At 41.2% G+C, this 17649-nt stretch overlaps 3 protein-coding genes across 3 annotated transcripts; all 3 read right to left on the bottom strand.

The window, feature by feature from the left end:
- Positions 1-328: 328 nt before the first annotated feature.
- On the bottom strand, positions 329-2752 carry LOC139207615 (protocadherin alpha-C2-like). The gene has a single exon (XM_070837352.1). The coding sequence runs from the start codon at positions 2750-2752 to the stop codon at positions 329-331; it is 2424 nt and encodes an 807-aa protein (XP_070693453.1).
- Positions 2753-2834: 82 nt separating this feature from the next.
- On the bottom strand, positions 2835-5667 carry LOC139207614 (protocadherin alpha-C2-like). The gene is made up of 2 exons (XM_070837351.1): positions 3259-5667; positions 2835-2876 (listed from the first exon to the last, which is right to left on the bottom strand). The coding sequence occupies exons 1-2, from the start codon at positions 5665-5667 to the stop codon at positions 2835-2837; spliced, it is 2451 nt and encodes an 816-aa protein (XP_070693452.1).
- A 436-nt stretch (positions 5668-6103) lies between these two features.
- Positions 6104-8518, bottom strand: pcdhb (protocadherin b). The gene has a single exon (XM_070837350.1). It carries the CDS (start codon positions 8516-8518, stop codon positions 6104-6106), a length of 2415 nt encoding a protein of 804 aa, XP_070693451.1.
- Positions 8519-17649: the final 9131 nt, after the last annotated feature.

Below are 17649 nucleotides of genomic sequence, written 5' to 3'. Positions count from 1 at the left end.
ATTATTACGAGTTTTAGCACCGCGGAGCTGTCCGTCTTTTTCAACGTCGACCTCACAGGCTAAGACTCACTGTCATGGCGTTCATGGTCTGGGAGTTTTTCGAGTTAACAGCGCCACCCCTTACAGTTAAGATGCAGCAGCAGAAACTATCCAGGTAGCCTACAACTCAATATTAGATGTCATTATTAAGATTATTGATCACTGTAGACGTTGCTGCAAGTAACGCAGATTATCAATTTGTTTGACGAATGACAAAACTTTGTTACCATAAGAATCTTATAAAAGACAGTTAGATTGTGTAGTCTGAGAAATACAAGATCAACTTTGCTCATTGGGGACATACCTGCAGAGTAGAAGCCGCTGAGTCACTAGTGTCTGTCAGTCCTGTACCTCTTGGTATACTGGACACGATGTATCTGGAGCCCTTTGGCACAGGCTGTCTAACCACCAGCTTTCCTTTCCTGGTCTCCGCTAGAAACAGACTGTACCAGTAGGCATCGTTGGAGACCAGAGTGGAGTCTGCGATGGTGGAGTTCCTCTCACTGATCACACTGTTCCTGCAGGGAGGAGCCGCTTTGCTGGGCTTGGGTTTCTGACACTTGAGCACGATGGTGACCAATATGGTGATCAGCAGGAGGAACGACACCGAGCCCAGACCGATGACCAAGTACAGGTTGAGGTCTGAAAAGATGTCATACTCCAGAGGCACCTCAGTCATGTCAGAGTAGGCTTTGACGGCAGTCTCCACCGTGGACAGCTTGATGGTGACTGTAGCGGAGAGAGCGGGCTGCCCGTTGTCCTTGGCAACAACAACCAGTCTCTGGTGGCGCGGATCTCTGTAACTGAACATCCTCATAGTCCGGATCTCTCCGTTGTATTGGTCCAGACTGAACAAGGTGGCGTCGGTCACCTGCAGAAACTGGTAGGTAATCCGAGAGTTGTGCACCGAGTCTGTGTCCAGGGCTATCACCTTGGAAACCAGAGATCCTTTATCGGTGGATCTGGGGATCTTTTCCTCCACCACCGAGCCGTGCGCGCGCCACGGGGACACGATAACCGGAGCGTTGTCGTTCTGGTCCACAATAATGATGTGGACCGTCACGTTGCTGCTGAGTGGAGGAGAGCCAGAGTCTCTGGCCTCGATGTGGAAAAGAAACTCCTTCTCGATCTCATAGTCAAAAGTTTTTAGTGCGTAAAGATTACCGTTCTCTGGGTTGATGGAGAACAGCATGGACATGGAGGTGTTGGCTATCTCCTTCTCCAGGATGAAATAAACTAGATACTGGTTTTCATGGAGGTCAGGGTCAAAGGCAGTCAGTGAGCTGAGCAGGGCCCCGGGTGCGTTATTCTCCATTACACGTATAGTATAAAATGACTGAGGGAACTGTGGAACGTTGTCGTTAACATCCAGCAGTTCTAACGTCATAGTTTCGTTGTCAGATAAAGGAGGAGAACCTCTGTCTGTGACAGTGAAGGTGACGTCATATTCTGGAACCTTCTCACGGTCTAAAGGCTCTGACACCACTAATTCATAATAGTTATCAGAGGACTCCCTCAGTCTGAAAGGCATGTTATCTGGGATATGGAGGTCAACCACTCCATTGTCACCTGAGTCTTTGTCGCTCACGCTAACTACTGCTATCACTGTGTCTACTTCTATGTTTTCATTGACTGGACTCTGAAATGACTTAATAGAGATTTCTGGGTGGTTGTCATTCATGTCTTCCACCAAGATCTTTATGGTACATTGTCCTGATAAACTATTGGCTCCTTTGTCGGTTGCTATAACTTCCATATCATAAATCTTGAAATCCTCATAATTTAACATCCCTTTAACAGTAATTTCACCAGTAGAAGGATTCAGATTAAATGTTTCTTGTGTTTTCTCTGACGTATATAAACTGTATGAATATGTTAAATCAGAATTTGACCCCTCATCTAAGTCTGTTGCACTGAGATGAATAACAAGGCTCCCTATGGGAGAATTTTCCATGATCTTTAATTTATAATTCACTTTGTCAAATGCAGGAGCGTTATCATTGGTGTCCAAAACACGAACAATAACACTTGCAGTCCCAGAACGAGCAGGTGTCCCTCCATCTACAGCTGTGAGTATTAAATTATGAACAGCCTCCTGCTCTCGATCTAAAGTCTTTGTCAGAATTAATTCGGCAAATTTCGATCCATCTCTTCCGGTCTGAATTTCAATATTAAAATGTTCACTTTCACTCAGATGGTACGTTTTTACTGTATTACTTCCAACATCAGGATCAACTGCATTGCTGAGAGAGAATCTCTCCCCTTTTGGCGTCGCTTCAGATATATCTAAATGTATGACGTCCCTTCGAAACTGTGGGGCGTTGTCGTTCATATCCAGAATTTCTACTTCTATGTTAAATATTCGTACTGGATTTTCTAATATTGCTTCCAGTTTGAGATAACAAGACGCTGACGACTTAGTAGGGCAAAGGTATTCCCTGTCAATCTTCTCAACAATATACAGCTCACCAGTCTCTTTGTTCACATCCAGATATTTCCTATTTGCAATGATATCAAGACGCATCTTCCTCTGATTCAGTGTTTTAACATCCAGGCCCAGATCGGTAGCGAGGTTAGCGACAACAGATCCTTCTTTCATCTCCTCGGGAATTGAATAATGAGTCACAGAGGTCGATATGTTACGAACAAAAGAAAGTAGAAAAATGAGCAGCACGTACCTTTTGCAAGACTGCATTGTTACAAGAGATCCCATTGTTATGTGCGTGTTCACCGCACGTGAGCCGATATAATGTACGTTTCCAGTAATTCAGATTTGTGCAGTAATGGCCCTCATGTCAAACATGTTCACTCAATTTTAATCCCGAGGATATTTCAGCCTGAGAGACCGCGAGTGCTTTTTCGGAGTGGAGTTTCAGCACCAATGAGCTGCCCGGTTGTTTAACGATGTGCCCTGATGTCAATGATTTTCTGTCATGGCGTTCATGGGCTGGCATCTTACTAACAAAACAGCGCCGCCTTCAGGTTTTGCAAGAGTCTTTTAACTGCATTTAATACTATTCACCATCAAAATGTATTTATTAATGTAAATGAATGTTTAAAATGATTATTCCTGACATGTCTAAACGGATTTATTTATACTGTTTTACGAGCTTCAATAATTCAACTGAATGACGTCGACATTCTTCGGTGTAAAACGAAATGCCACTCAACACTGATAAATGATAAATAAAAAAACAAATGTGTGTATTTCACTGATACCTGCAGAGTAGAAGCCGCTGAGTCACTAGTGTCTGTCAGTCCTGTACCTCTTGGTATACTGGACACGATGTATCTGGAGCCCTTTGGCACAGGCTGTCTAACCACCAGCTTTCCTTTCCTGGTCTCCGCTAGAAACAGACTGTACCAGTAGGCATCGTTGGAGACCAGAGTGGAGTCTGCGATGGTGGAGTTCCTCTCACTGATCACACTGTTCCTGCAGGGAGGAGCCGCTTTGCTGGGCTTGGGTTTCTGACACTTGAGCACGATGGTGACCAATATGGTGATCAGCAGCAGGAACGACACCGAGCCCAGACCGATGACCAAGTACAGGTTGAGGTCTGAAAAGATGTCATACTCCAGAGGCACCTCAGTCATGTCAGAGTAGGCTTTGACGGCAGTCTCCACCGTGGACAGCTTGATGGTGACTGTAGCGGAGAGAGCGGGTTGCCCGTTGTCCTTGGCAACAACAACCAGTCTCTGGTGGCGCGGATCTCTGTAACTGAACATCCTCATAGTCCGGATCTCTCCGTTGTATTGGTCCAGACTGAACAAGGTGGCGTCGGTCACCTGCAGAAACTGGTAGGTAATCCGAGAGTTGTGCACCGAGTCTGTGTCCAGGGCTATCACCTTGGAAACCAGAGATCCTTTATCGGTGGATCTGGGGATCTTTTCCTCCACCACCGAGCCGTGCGCGCGCCACGGGGACACGATAACCGGAGCGTTGTCGTTCTGGTCCACAATAATGATGTGGACCGTCACGTTGCTGCTGAGTGGAGGAGAGCCAGAGTCTCTGGCCTCGATGTGGAAAAGAAACTCCTTCTCGATCTCATAGTCAAAAGTTTTTAGTGCGTAAAGATTACCGTTCTCTGGGTTGATGGAGAACAGCATGGACATGGAGGTGTTGGCTATCTCCTTCTCCAGGATGAAATAAACTAGATACTGGTTTTCATGGAGGTCAGGGTCAAAGGCAGTCAGTGAGCTGAGCAGGGCCCCGGGTGCGTTATTCTCCATTACACGTATAGTATAAAATGACTGAGGGAACTGTGGAACGTTGTCGTTAACATCCAGCAGTTCTAACGTCATAGTTTCGTTGTCAGATAAAGGAGGAGAACCTCTGTCTGTGACAGTGAAGGTGACGTCATATTCTGGAACCTTCTCACGGTCTAAAGGCTCTGACACCACTAATTCATAATAGTTATCAGAGGACTCCCTCAGTCTGAAAGGCATGTTATCTGGGATATGAAGGTCAACCACTCCATTGTCACCTGAGTCTTTGTCGCTCACGCTAACTACTGCTATCACTGTGTCTACTTCTATGTTTTCATTGACTGGACTCTGAAATGACTTAATAGAGATTTCTGGGTGGTTGTCATTCATGTCTTCCACCAGGATCTTTATGGTACATTGTCCTGATAAACTATTGGCTCCTTTGTCGGTTGCTATAACTTCCATATCATAAATCTTGAAATCCTCATAATTTAACATCCCTTTAACAGTAATTTCACCAGTAGAAGGATTCAGATTAAATGTTTCTTGTGTTTTTTCTGACGTATATAAACTGTATGAATACGTTAAATCAGAATTTGACCCCTCATCTAAGTCTGTTGCACTGAGATGAATAACAAGGCTCCCTATGGGAGAATTTTCCATGATCTTTAATTTATAATTCACTTTGTCAAATGCAGGAGCGTTATCATTGGTGTCCAAAACACGAACAATAACACTTGCAGTCCCAGAACGAGCAGGTGTCCCTCCATCTACAGCTGTGAGTATTAAATTATGAACAGCCTGCTGCTCTCGATCTAAAGTCTTTGTTAGAATTAATTCGGCAAATTTCGATCCATCTCTTCCGGTCTGAACTTCAATATTAAAATGTTCACTTTCACTCAGATGGTACGTTTTTACTGTATTACTTCCAACATCAGGATCAACTGCATTGCTGAGAGAGAATCTCTCCCCTTTTGGCGTCGCTTCAGATATATCTAAATGTATGACGTCCCTTCGAAACTGTGGGGCGTTGTCGTTCATATCCAGAATTTCTACTTCTATATTAAAGATTCGTACTGGGTTTTCTAATATTGCTTCCAGTCTAAGATAACAAGATGCTGAAGACTTCGTAGTGCAAAGGTATTCCCTGTCAATCTTCTCAACAACATACAGCTCACCAGTCTCTTTGTTCACATCCAGATATTTCTTATTTGCAATTGTGTCAAGACGCATCTTCCTCTGATTCAGTGTTTTAACATCCAGGCCCAGATCGGTAGCGAGGTTAGCGACAACAGATCCTTCTTTCATCTCCTCGGGAATTGAATAATGATTCACAGAGGTCGATATGTTACGAACAAAAGAAAGAAGAAAAACGAGCAGCACGTACCTTTTGCAAGACTGCATTGTTATTGAGGACCCCATTGTTTTGTGCGTGTTCACCGCTGTTCGGCCAATATAATATTAAAATGTCCTCCTACGGCTCTGATCCTCAGCATATCCATAGCATTGTAACCCCGAGTAAATATCGGCGCAAAAAGAGTGGCCGCGTTTTTGGCGTAGCGTTTCAGCACCACGGAGCTGTCCGGTTTGCCCTCTCAGCACTAATGACAACGATTCACTGTCATGGCGTTCATTGCCTGGTTTTTTATGTAGAAAACAGCGCCACCTTTGGCATTTCATATAAATAAACAAATGTGTTTAACATGAAGCACATTAAAAATGCACGTTGTGTATTTAAAATGCGAATTTTAAAGATATTATTTTAAGATATTACTCAAAACCAATCATAGCTCTGATAGGGATTGGTCGCCACCAAATGTCTATGTTGGAAAATAAAGCGTCAATTAATATTGGTAAATTATGAATTCAAAATGCTGCATTGGACTCTTACCTGCAGAGTAGAAGCCGCTGAGTCACTAGTGTCTGTCAGTCCTGTACCTCTTGGTATACTGGACACGATGTATCTGGAGCCCTTTGGCACAGGCTGTCTAACCACCAGCTTTCCTTTCCTGGTCTCCGCTAGAAACAGACTGTACCAGTAGGCATCGTTGGAGACCAGAGTGGAGTCTGCGATGGTGGAGTTCCTCTCACTGATCACACTGTTCCTGCAGGGAGGAGCCGCTTTGCTGGGCTTGGGTTTCTGACACTTGAGCACGATGGTGACCAATATGGTGATCAGCAGGAGGAACGACACCGAGCCCAGACCGATGACCAAGTACAGGTTGAGGTCTGAAAAGATGTCATACTCCAGAGGCACCTCAGTCATGTCAGAGTAGGCTTTGACGGCAGTCTCCACCGTGGACAGCTTGATGGTGACTGTAGCGGAGAGAGCGGGCTGCCCGTTGTCCTTGGCAACAACAATCAGTCTCTGGTGGCGCGGATCTCTGTAACTGAACATCCTCATAGTCCGGATCTCTCCGTTGTATTGGTCCAGACTGAACAAGGTGGCGTCGGTCACCTGCAGAAACTGGTAGGTAATCCGAGAGTTGTGCACCGAGTCTGTGTCCAGGGCTATCACCTTGGAAACCAGAGATCCTTTATCGGTGGATCTGGGGATCTTTTCCTCCACCACCGAGCCGTGCGCGCGCCACGGAGACACGATAACCGGAGCGTTGTCGTTCTGGTCCACAATAATGATGTGGACCGTCACGTTGCTGCTGAGTGGAGGAGAGCCAGAGTCTCTGGCCTCGATGTGGAAAAGAAACTCCTTCTCGATCTCATAGTCAAAAGTTTTTAGTGCGTAAAGATTACCGTTCTCTGGGTTGATGGAGAACAGCATGGACATGGAGGTGTTGGCTATCTCCTTCTCCAGGATGAAATAAACTAGATACTGGTTTTCATGGAGGTCAGGGTCAAAGGCAGTCAGTGAGCTGAGCAGGGCCCCGGGTGCGTTATTCTCCATTACACGTATAGTATAAAATGACTGAGGGAACTGTGGCGCATTGTCATTGACATCCAATAGATGCACCGTTATTGTTTCATTATCAGATAAAGGCGGCGTTCCTGCATCCGTCACGATCAGTCTGATGTCGTATTCAGGCACTGATTCGCGGTCTAATGGCTCAGACACTATGAGTTTGTAATGCATGGGTCTATCTGATGACTTGTTTAGCATAAAGGGCAGGTTCTGGTTTATGGATAAGCTGACCTTTCCATTTTCACCAGTGTCTCTGTCACTTATGTCTACCAGAGCAACGACACTTCCTGCTGGGATGTTCTCATCCACTGTGTTTTTAACAGACTGTACGGTAATTTCCGGATAATTGTCATTCATATCTGTCACTTGGACGACTACCTTACTCTGCCCCAGTAAGGGATGGGTCCCTTTGTCTCTGGCCTCGATGTGCATCTCATAAAATTTCATATCTTCATAGTCAATAGTACCCTTCACGGTTATCTCCCCTGTGGTAGGATTCAATGCAAATACATCTTGCGTTTTTTCTGACGTGTAAAGAGTGAATGAATACACTATCTCTGAGTTTAGACCCTCGTCAAGATCTGTAGCGTTAAGCTTCATCACTAATGTTCCGATCGGTGAATTTTCTGTCATGTTAATTGTGTATGTCTGCTTGTCAAACCGAGGAGGATTATCGTTTGTATCCTGTACCCTAACAATAATACTGGCAGTGCCGGAGCGCACAGGGACCCCGCCGTCCACAGCAGTCAGGATTAAATTATGAACCGCGCTCTCCTCTCTGTCTAAAGACTTGGTCAGCACCAAGTCAACATACTGAGTTCCATCGCTGCCCGTTTGAATTTCAATGGTAAAGTGTTCACTGACACTGAGTTTGTATGTTTTAATTGTATTAATGCCAACATCTGGATCCACAGCATTGGGCAGGGAGAATCTCTCTCCCGGAGTGGCCGATTCTGAAACATCGAGCTCTACTCGGTCTCTTCGAAAATGTGGAGCGTTATCATTTATATCCGTTATTCCAAGTTCAATGTTGAAGATACGCAAAGGGCTCTCTATGACAACATCAAGCTTTAGAAAACAGGAGGTCGTTTTCGTCGGACAAAGATATTCCCTGTCCATCTTTTCCACGATATACAACTCCCCTGTTTTTTTATTGACATCTAGATATTTTTTGTTATGGAAAATATCAAGCTTTACCTCTCGTTGTGCCAAACCTCCAGGCTCAAGTCCCAAATCCGCAGCGAGATTAGCCACTACAGAGCCCCTCTCCATCTCCTCGGCTATGGAGTACCGTGTCACAGACAAAGCGCAGGGCCATACTGCACACAAGACAATGACAGTGGTCCAAAAATGCATCCTTTCGTCTTCAGGAAACAATGCTCCGGATTCTAAAAGCATGTGTTGTTTTTGTAGACTTTTAAGACCTGACAAAATATCTTATGACGCCTCTTAGGGCCGTGTTGTTAATTTAAGAATAAAAAGCATATCTTCCAGAAAGCTGTGTCCTACACCCTTTACAAATGGGTGTGTCATGGATTCCAGCAGAGAGATGCATCAGGCTTTAGTGGTCAACAGTGACACCGTGTGACAGACACAGCACATAGTGCAGTAAGCAGCCTTGTCAGGAACTGGCCAAAATATGGTTTCACAGGACAGTGACTCGTGTTTTTTTATCTTTATTTTTTGAAAGGGCAACATCTCTGACATAGCTGTTCAGTTTTCATTCAATAACAGATTCAGTTTAAATGCAAGTTGAATCGGATCCCTGTCAGGCAAAATGACTCATTCTTAATCAATCACAACACATTATACTATTTTTTTAGATACCGCTTTTCTATTTTTACTTTATTTTGCCTTTGACTGCATAATGTGCTCACATAATGCATAACGCTTAAAGCCTGCCCAGCAGTAAGGAGAAAAGAGGGATCCTAAAATAAGTTGCTGTGTCAGATTAGAGATAGTTGTAATTCACCAAAAATTGCATTGATTTGGTGGCCTAATTTAAAGACGCTCACACTTACGTTCTCTCCTCACTCTGCTGTTATTAATACAATATTTATCAAATTTATCTTGTTGTTAGGTTTTCTATCTTGATATGATGTTGTGGTGCAGCATATATGCCATCCCCAAGAGCCAAGTCAGATTGTATTGCCACCTTAATTTAATGTGTCAGTGACTGATATGTTTTACATTATACATTTTTCAACTTCCTAAAATCCTACTTTGAAATGTCGCTCTATCAGATATACAGCACATTATAACATCAGGAAAATCAATAAGATGAGGGTGAACTGCAAACAGTTTTTACCATATTTACTTGAACATAACAGGTCTATCATTTTCCCAAGTTCTTTACTTATCAACTTCCTGTAATACTAGAAATATAGAGCTGCCTATACATATGTTTTTTTTCTCAAAAACACAACCCACACATACCACTTATTTCATGATTCATGATTCCTATGATGATTTTTGTCCACATCTTGTTGTAGTAAAACTCAAAGGACCACCTACAGTATAATGCAATCCAATAACACCATCATGTACAGAATCAAAAACAGCTACAGAGATTTATCAACACCTTTTTTGACACAGGCTCATAAAAGTGAATATTATTAGCTTCACAAAACATTTAATTGTTACGTACAGGGTTATTGTATCTGTTGTGTCAACGTGCATTTTACATATAATGGCCTCATATTCAGTATTTTTCTAGTGACCGGTTTTTGCACCAGCAGTAATAGTTTCCAGCAACAAGTAGTTATTGTAGAATAAAAGGATATCAGCATCTTCTTTCTCAGTTTATCCCAGTGTTAGCTGGCAGCAAGACTGTTAAGTTACCTCCCCAAGCCTTGAGCTTAACCTCTGGAGGCTGACTTTGGGACCATCAATAATTTACTGTTTAATTGATACAAAACAAGGCTTTTTTCAATACATTAATGCTGGCTTGACAATATTAGTGAAAACATATGATCAGAAATAATGCAAAATTAATTTCATGCAGCACTTACTTTGACTGTTAATATGAAATTTATTTGTTTTACATAAACATTTTAATAAAACATGTTTTTTTTTCTTTTTTTCATGTTAAATGACTCAATGCCAAAAAGTATTACTATACAGTTCACATAGGACACACCTCTTATTCTATATTTATTAAATCTTTCTTATAGTAAACTCGTAATTTTTCTCAATAGCCTTGATGTAATCTGAGGCAGTGACTTTAAATCAGCACCAAATGTATCACTAAACTTGAAAAATAGGACACACGTCCTTTAACTGCGGTCCTTAGCAGGTATTGTTCACAGTATCTGTGTATATGTCTCTCTGTCATCCTGTCCACTGGCGCCATCCTCTTCACTTGTAGGTATCTAATCACTGCTCACATTTGAAAATAACCCCCCTTCATTATTCTTGTTTTTATCTTGTGTCTCAGTCACTCTGTTCTCTTTTCAATTCATACTTGCTTTATTTTAATCACCATTGCTCCTTGTCTGCTTTCTCTTCACCATAACATTGTCCTGTCTATCTTTTTCAGCCCTCTCCTCAAGCCCTCCTCTGTCACTGCCATCTCTCTCTAAATATAGACATATCCTAAAAAGTAATTCACTGGGTCATGTTACAGAGAGGCTACTGAGGGAAAAATTGTTGAATTATTCATAAAAATATTCGTTAAATATAGAGGAAGCACTAAAATCCAATACAAATAGGTGTGTCTTATGGGGTCAGTGTAGTGATATAGTCACTGGGTCACATTACATGGAAGCAACTGAAAAAATGCCATTACTTGTAATTAAAATATTTCTGAAAATTATCACATTGATTCCACATTACTAATCACATTACTAATTAACATACTTGTGTTACATGAAATCTATTTAGCATAATTTCTTTCATAATTTTCACCAATGTTGTAAAGTCTGCATGAAGGTGTTGAAAAATATGTTACTGTTGTATCAATTAAACAGTAATTTACTGATGGTCCCTACGCAGACATACAGTGGGTACGGAAAGTATTCAGACCCCTTCACTTTTTCCACATTTTGTTATGTTACAGCCTTATTCCAAAATGGATTAAATTCTTTTTTTTCCCTCATCAATCTACACACAATACCCCATAATGACAAAGTGAAAAAAGTTTTTTAGAAATTTTTGCAAATGTATTAAAAATAAAAAACTGAAATATCACATGTACATAAGTATTCACACCGTTTGCTATGACACTCAAAACTGAGCTCAGGTGCATCCTGTTTCCACTGATCGTCCTTGAGATGTTTCTACAACTTGACTGGAGTCCACCTGTGGTAAATTCAATTGATTGGACTTGATTTGGAAAGGCACACACCTGTCTATATAAGGTCCCACAGCTGACAGTGCATGTCAGAGCAGAAACCAAGCCATGAAGTCAAAGGAATTGTCTGTAGACCTCCGAGACAGGATTGTATCGAGGCACAGATCTGGGGAAGGGTACAGAAAAATTTCTGCAGCATTGAAGCTCCCGAAGAGCACAGTGGCCTCCATCATTCGTAAATGGAAGAAGTTCAGAACCACCAGGACTCTTCCTAGAGTTGGCCGCCCGTCCAAACTGAGCAATCGGGGGAGAAGGGCCTTGGTCAGCTCTGACAGAGCTCCAGCGTTACTCTGAGGAAATGGGAGAACCTTCCAGAAGGACAACCATCTCTGCAGCACTCCACTAATCAGGCCTTTATGGTAGAGTGGCCAGACGGAAGCCTCTCCTCAGTAAAAGGCACATGACAGCCCGCTTGGAGTTTGCCAAAATGCACCTAAACGACTCTCAGACCATGAGAAACAAGATTCTCTGGTCTGGCCTGAATGCCAAGCGTCACGTCTGGAGGAAACCAGGCACCGCTCATCACCTGGCAAATACCATCCCTACGGTGAAGCATGGTGGTGGCGGCATCATGCTGTGGGGATGTTTTTCAGCGGCAGGAATTGGGAGACTAGTCAGGATAGAGGGAAAGATGAATGTAGCAAAGTACAGAGACATCCTGGATGAAAACCTGCTCTAGAGCGCTCAGGATCTCAGACTGGGGCGACGGTTCACTTTTCAACAGGACAATGACCCGAAGCACACAGCCAAGATAACGAAGGACAAGTCTGTGAATGTCCTTGAGTGGCCCAGCCAGAGCCCAGACTTGAACCCCATTGAACATCTCTGGAAAGACCTGAAAATAGCTGTGCAGCAACGCTCCCCATCTAACCTGACAGAGCTTGAGAGGATCTGCAGAGAAGAATGGGGAAAAACACCCCAAATGCAGGTGTGCCAAGCTTGTAGCATCATACCCAAGAAAACTTGAGGCTGTAATCGCTACCAAAGGTGCCTCAACAAAGTACTGAATAAAGGGTGTGAATACTTATGTACATGTGATATTTCAGGTTTTTATTTTTAATACATTTGCAAAAATTTCTAAAAAACATTTTTCACTTTGTCATTATGGGGTATTGTGTGTAGGTTGATGAGGAAAAAAAGGAATTTAATCCATTTTGGAATAAGGCTGTAACATAACAAAATGTGGAAAAAGTGAAGGGGTCTGAATACTTTCCGTACCCACTGTATACCATCCTACCCATCCTCCTGCTGCCTGCTGGGTGAAACTGAGTAAGACTATGCCGCTGGATCAGGAGTAAATGTCCATCACATATCCAGCATAAAACTAATTATCCTGTGGTGTTATTTGGGATGAAAATGATCAATATTTGCATTACCATTGCAATGCAGTATGTTACATGTAATACTTTACTCTTTACTCAAAGATCAATAATGCAAATGTCAGGGATAGAAACTACAATCTCTTGTGTTTGTATTAACTTAAATGGTTATTTGACAGTATTGTCACCTCATGCAGAAGAAAGTGTCCAGCCCAGCCAGCAGTGCTCTTTCTGTATCTTCATGGTTTTTCTCTGGGTGCTCATGTTTCTGCCTGCAGTTCATAGACATGCAGGTCAGGTGAAATGGCCACCCTAAATTGCCCTTAACTATGAGTCATCAGTTATGTCATCAGTGTGTGTTAGACCAGTTATAAACTCGCAGCTTGTACATAGTGTACCCTTTCTCCTCCCCATTGCATGCCAGTAAAAGTTTCCATACCTGGATTAGTGCTAAAGAAAATGAACTGTGGGATGTTACATAATGTAAGTGAGTTGTGTATCCATGTAATTGATAAGATATGCTCTACACAGTGATTGCTTTGTCAGTATCTTAAAATGAAACAAGCTGGACAATGATGGTAAAGAATCTAAAAACTAATCACAACAATTTATTAGAACATTTGAATAATTCTTAGAAAACTAAAATAATGCCAATCCTGCTTGTAGTGAATTGTTGTTGTTTTCACAGTTTTTTGTATTTGCATCTACCTAAATCCCTTTCTGGGAACAGGGGAATAGTCTTTCTAAGTCACTGTTTTACACTGATTGATCGCATTCTTCTCACTTTGGATTTTCTCTGCTGCTGAGTGTGCACATTTATATGAAACAAAGGAGCCAAAGGAAATTAAAAGTTGGCTAATGGCTACTGGCCAATTGTTGTTTTTAACCCAAGGGTACACTACAAAAAACCAAGAACCAAAGAGTTGTTAAAATACAAAGTAATAATATATGGAACTAAAATGAAGTGCTTGGAGAAGTTGTTTTTTTTCCCACAACATATGATCTGTTCATCGTGAGCCACATTTAGGTCAGCCATCATGGAGAGAGAAGAAAGGAGTAAAAACACATTCTATCGTTTGTTAAATATAAACAGTAACAGCATGTCATTTGTTGTGGGCTCATGAATATGTTTTAGAGAGGCCCTGCTCACTGAGTCCTGTCGAGTGAAAGAGTGGAACTGAGTTACAGTACAAATGAATAAAAGCGAGAGCAAAGCTTTGATAAAGCTGTGGTTTTGACAATTAGAGTAATAATAGTGTTAAAATGTAATCTGTCACGTTTCTCAACACAGTGGAGACTTCTACGTCCCTGGATTACTGCATTGACGATCCTGCAGCGTAGACCTCCAAACATCACCCTCTTCCATAAACCAAGGCAAGCACTACACTTATGCTCAACTCTCAGCACCACTTGCACACACCCCAAATCCTGGACTCTGACTTACAGTCCCATTTGACTTGACAGAGTTTTCATATTATTCAGTATGGTCTGTTTTTGATATTGTAATTGCTGATATCCTGACTAGTAAACTAGTGTAAAGTTGGACTGATATTATATAATTTGTCACTGAATAAGGGATTGGAAAAATACAGTTTTCTTATCATATTTATTACTATTGATATTATATGACTGAATTGACATTTATTTTTGTTTTATTTGTTAACTTCCTGAAATTACAGTATCATCAACAGTTCTTTGTCTCTGTTGTCATTAGATATTACAGTCCTTTCTACCTCCTGTTCAAGTCTGGTATCCTATAAAACTGGTCCACTGCGATTATTGTCTCCAGTAATAGCTAATTAGTAATTTACCGTAATACATCTACTACCAGCAGTATCAGGAGTTGTGTGCTGCACTAGTTTTCTTGAGAATGGAGACACACATACAAAAATGTATTTCTCTAAGTAACTATATAAGTCACTGTTACCTTTAAGTATCAATTCATATATTTTTACATCATGCTGTGGCCTGCAAAGTGAACAAGTCAAAAGTTAAGAAATGTCTCCCTTGTTTGAAACGCCAAGTTAATTTTTCAACCACCCTGTCACACTGTTGCTAATAGAAGTTACAATGATGTCATGCCCATGCTGCTTTTGCACCCCCCCCCCACCACCACCACCACCACCACCACCACCACCACCACACACACACACACACACAGTAAGGAAGAGAGAGGAGTAAGTGAAATTGGTGTGACAGGATTCTTACTCAATGATGCTACCTGCTGGAGAAATCTGATAGTAAGTCAGTCTTTTCATATATATACACTGTTGCCCATAAAGTTGGAATAAAATGTCTTTTTACCTCTTCTCATGAAATGATTGTGACAATGTGATTTATTTTTGATAAATAAAGTGTATATCTTCTCAACTTTATTGATCAAACTCTTCCAAACATATCACAATTAACCTTTGCAAACTGTGTATTAAGGCTTTAACAAAATTGGGGGTATTGAACAATTATTCCAACTTAATGGGCAACAGTGTATAATATATATTTTTATCCAGTATTTAATTGCCATATTAACTACCTTAACCTTTGACCTTAACACATATTTTGATTGTGAATAGGATTAATAACAAATCTAATACAGTAATATTAACAATGGTTAATACAATAACTAACTGTATTATTATTTCTCATGCTGGAATGGGTCATAAGCATGTAGCTTGTGGGTTTAAACATGATAAGAGTATTCATTCTTGTATAAGCCATCGCCTCCGGGTAGAGGTGGAAAGTAATATAAAGCAAGGTGCATTTGAGTACTTTACTTAATTACAAGTTTGATGTACTTTTACTTCATTTGAGTATTTCTATTTAATGCCACACTATACTTTTGCTTCACCTCATATCAGGATGAGATGTTGTTTGTGTTTGACAGCTGTATTTACCAGTTACTTTGTAAAATATGATGCACTGTTATATGCAGTAGGTATAAAGTACCAACCTTACATAAAGTTAAAGTAGAAAGTTAAAATGAGCTCTACTATGATCCGCTACAACATTCAGATTCTTCTTGCCAATCAATGCATCCGTAATCCTGTAATAGATGTTAAATTATTACAGTCACAGGAATAATTTTTCAACATAAGTATTTTAACTTGAAATAACCTATGAACATTGTGTTTGTTTGTTGCTGCTTAAATAAAATTAATGCAAGATTGGTGTGACTGAGATTTTGTTTGTTTTTTTTAGTATTGTTGTACTGCTGCTTTTATTTCGCTAAAGGATGTGAATACTTGTTCCTCTAATGGCCTTAAAGAAGAAAACACTTGGGCCCTGAGGAAATATATTTTATTTTTATTATTCATACAGTTCTAGGCCTCTTTCAGTCACCTAATGGGTTTGTTTCTTACCACTGCCAGAGAATTAGAGACATAAAGGTGCTGAGCGAGTCCCCATATGAGTTTAAGATATGTGTATGTTCTTAGAGGACACATTAAACATTAAATCCAACATACTGCACCAGTTTTTATTGGAGTTGTACCAGGCGCGCTCTCTGGTGGATGACTGAAGAAACTGCAGCAAGCTGGAAGAGAACCACTGGTCAAAGCAATTTCAGCACCATGACCGTGGAAAGCTCCCAGCACGAATGACCACCATTATTAAAGGATGTGAAATGACAGTCTGATTCAATACAACTACATGATACTGAACACAGCGCAGCCCGTGAGATTTTAGACCTTTTCTTGACCATAATTTCACAGATACTTAACACTCTAATTTCACCAACCTCAGAATTGAAAAATATATATATATATGTGTGTGAATACGATTTTTGTTTTGTTTCATGATCCTAAAATAACTATTTAACTTGAAGCAGTTCTTGGAGCAGATAGTAAGAATAATCCCACACCTCTATTTTAGGAACACACTCTCCATTCCTCACTCCTCTGAAAGGAAGCCAAGTTGACCTAAATACGGCTGCCCCTTCAGCCGTCCCTGTGGATCACCTTACCGCAGAGAAGGTTAGCCCGCTCCCTTCCATGCTCTCTATGGACACCCATTTCCTTATTGACAGAATTATTTTCAATCTGAGCCATACGACGACCTAATTACCCTGCTCATTTCTGGCCAGCGGCCAGCTCTCATCTGTTGATGGTGGGAACTAATTCCCTGAGAAGCAAGATGTAAAAGGGCACAGAGAGAGAAGCCACAGGCCCCCCAGCTCACATCCAGGTGTGGCATTTGGATCTGAGCCCCCTTCCCCTGATGCTTGTATTGGTGTTCGCTGTCTTAATTAAAGTGATATTTCGAGAGAGGAGGTTCTGTTTGTTCAGTTAATGAACTCCACTATTCTCTGTGGGCAAATGGAAATGCAAGCACTCCAATTAGCATATGTTAGCATTTTACTATGTTTATTCCTCACTGTGGAAAACAGCTTACCAAGGCGAAAAAGCTTTCCACCCTTGTAAGAGTAGCCGTAGAACTTTTTCACCCCAAAATAATTGACTCGAGCTAATTAAACATAGATCTAGGAAACTTACTCCTAAATGCTTTATGCATGTTGATCCACTGGATCTGTGTGAGTGCGTGTCTGTATCAGTGTGTGTGTGGGTTGGGTTAGGCCTTGAGACTTATGAATGACAGCAGGTCACGTGTTTAAGAGACATAAAAACAGGCCATATGAAAAAAATACTTTATTTTCATAAATGTATACAGTACATGTGTGGAGAAAATTCCCCTGTCTTTACAGTTGTCTGCATCATGTTGCAGCTTGCATATACATTATCATACTATTTGTCATATTCACACAAGCTCTGTTAGCAAACAAACATACAAAAAGAAAACACTTTTTCTTTTCGTAAAACCAAAAA

The sequence above is a fragment of the Pempheris klunzingeri genome, chromosome 9 (genome assembly GCF_042242105.1).
Source record: "Pempheris klunzingeri isolate RE-2024b chromosome 9, fPemKlu1.hap1, whole genome shotgun sequence".
NCBI lineage: Eukaryota > Metazoa > Chordata > Actinopteri > Acropomatiformes > Pempheridae > Pempheris > Pempheris klunzingeri.
The sequence above is the reverse complement of the archived record's forward strand: the minus strand, read 5'-3'. Positions and strand labels throughout refer to the sequence as shown.

What these genes read in the sequence shown, in the direction of transcription:
- LOC139207615 (XM_070837352.1), bottom strand. Translation starts at nt 2,752, where the DNA reads ATGGGATCTCTTGTAACAATGCAGTCTTGCAAAAGGTACGTGCTGCTC.
- LOC139207614 (XM_070837351.1), bottom strand. Translation starts at nt 5,667, where the DNA reads ATGGGGTCCTCAATAACAATGCAGTCTTGCAAAAGGTACGTGCTGCTC. An exon ending in CAGCGGCTTCTACTCTGCAG is followed by an intron (nt 2,877 to 3,258) that starts GTATCAGTGAAA and finishes GCGGTCTCTCAG; the next exon opens with GCTGAAATATCCTCGGGATT.
- pcdhb (XM_070837350.1), bottom strand. Translation starts at nt 8,518, where the DNA reads ATGCATTTTTGGACCACTGTCATTGTCTTGTGTGCAGTATGGCCCTGC.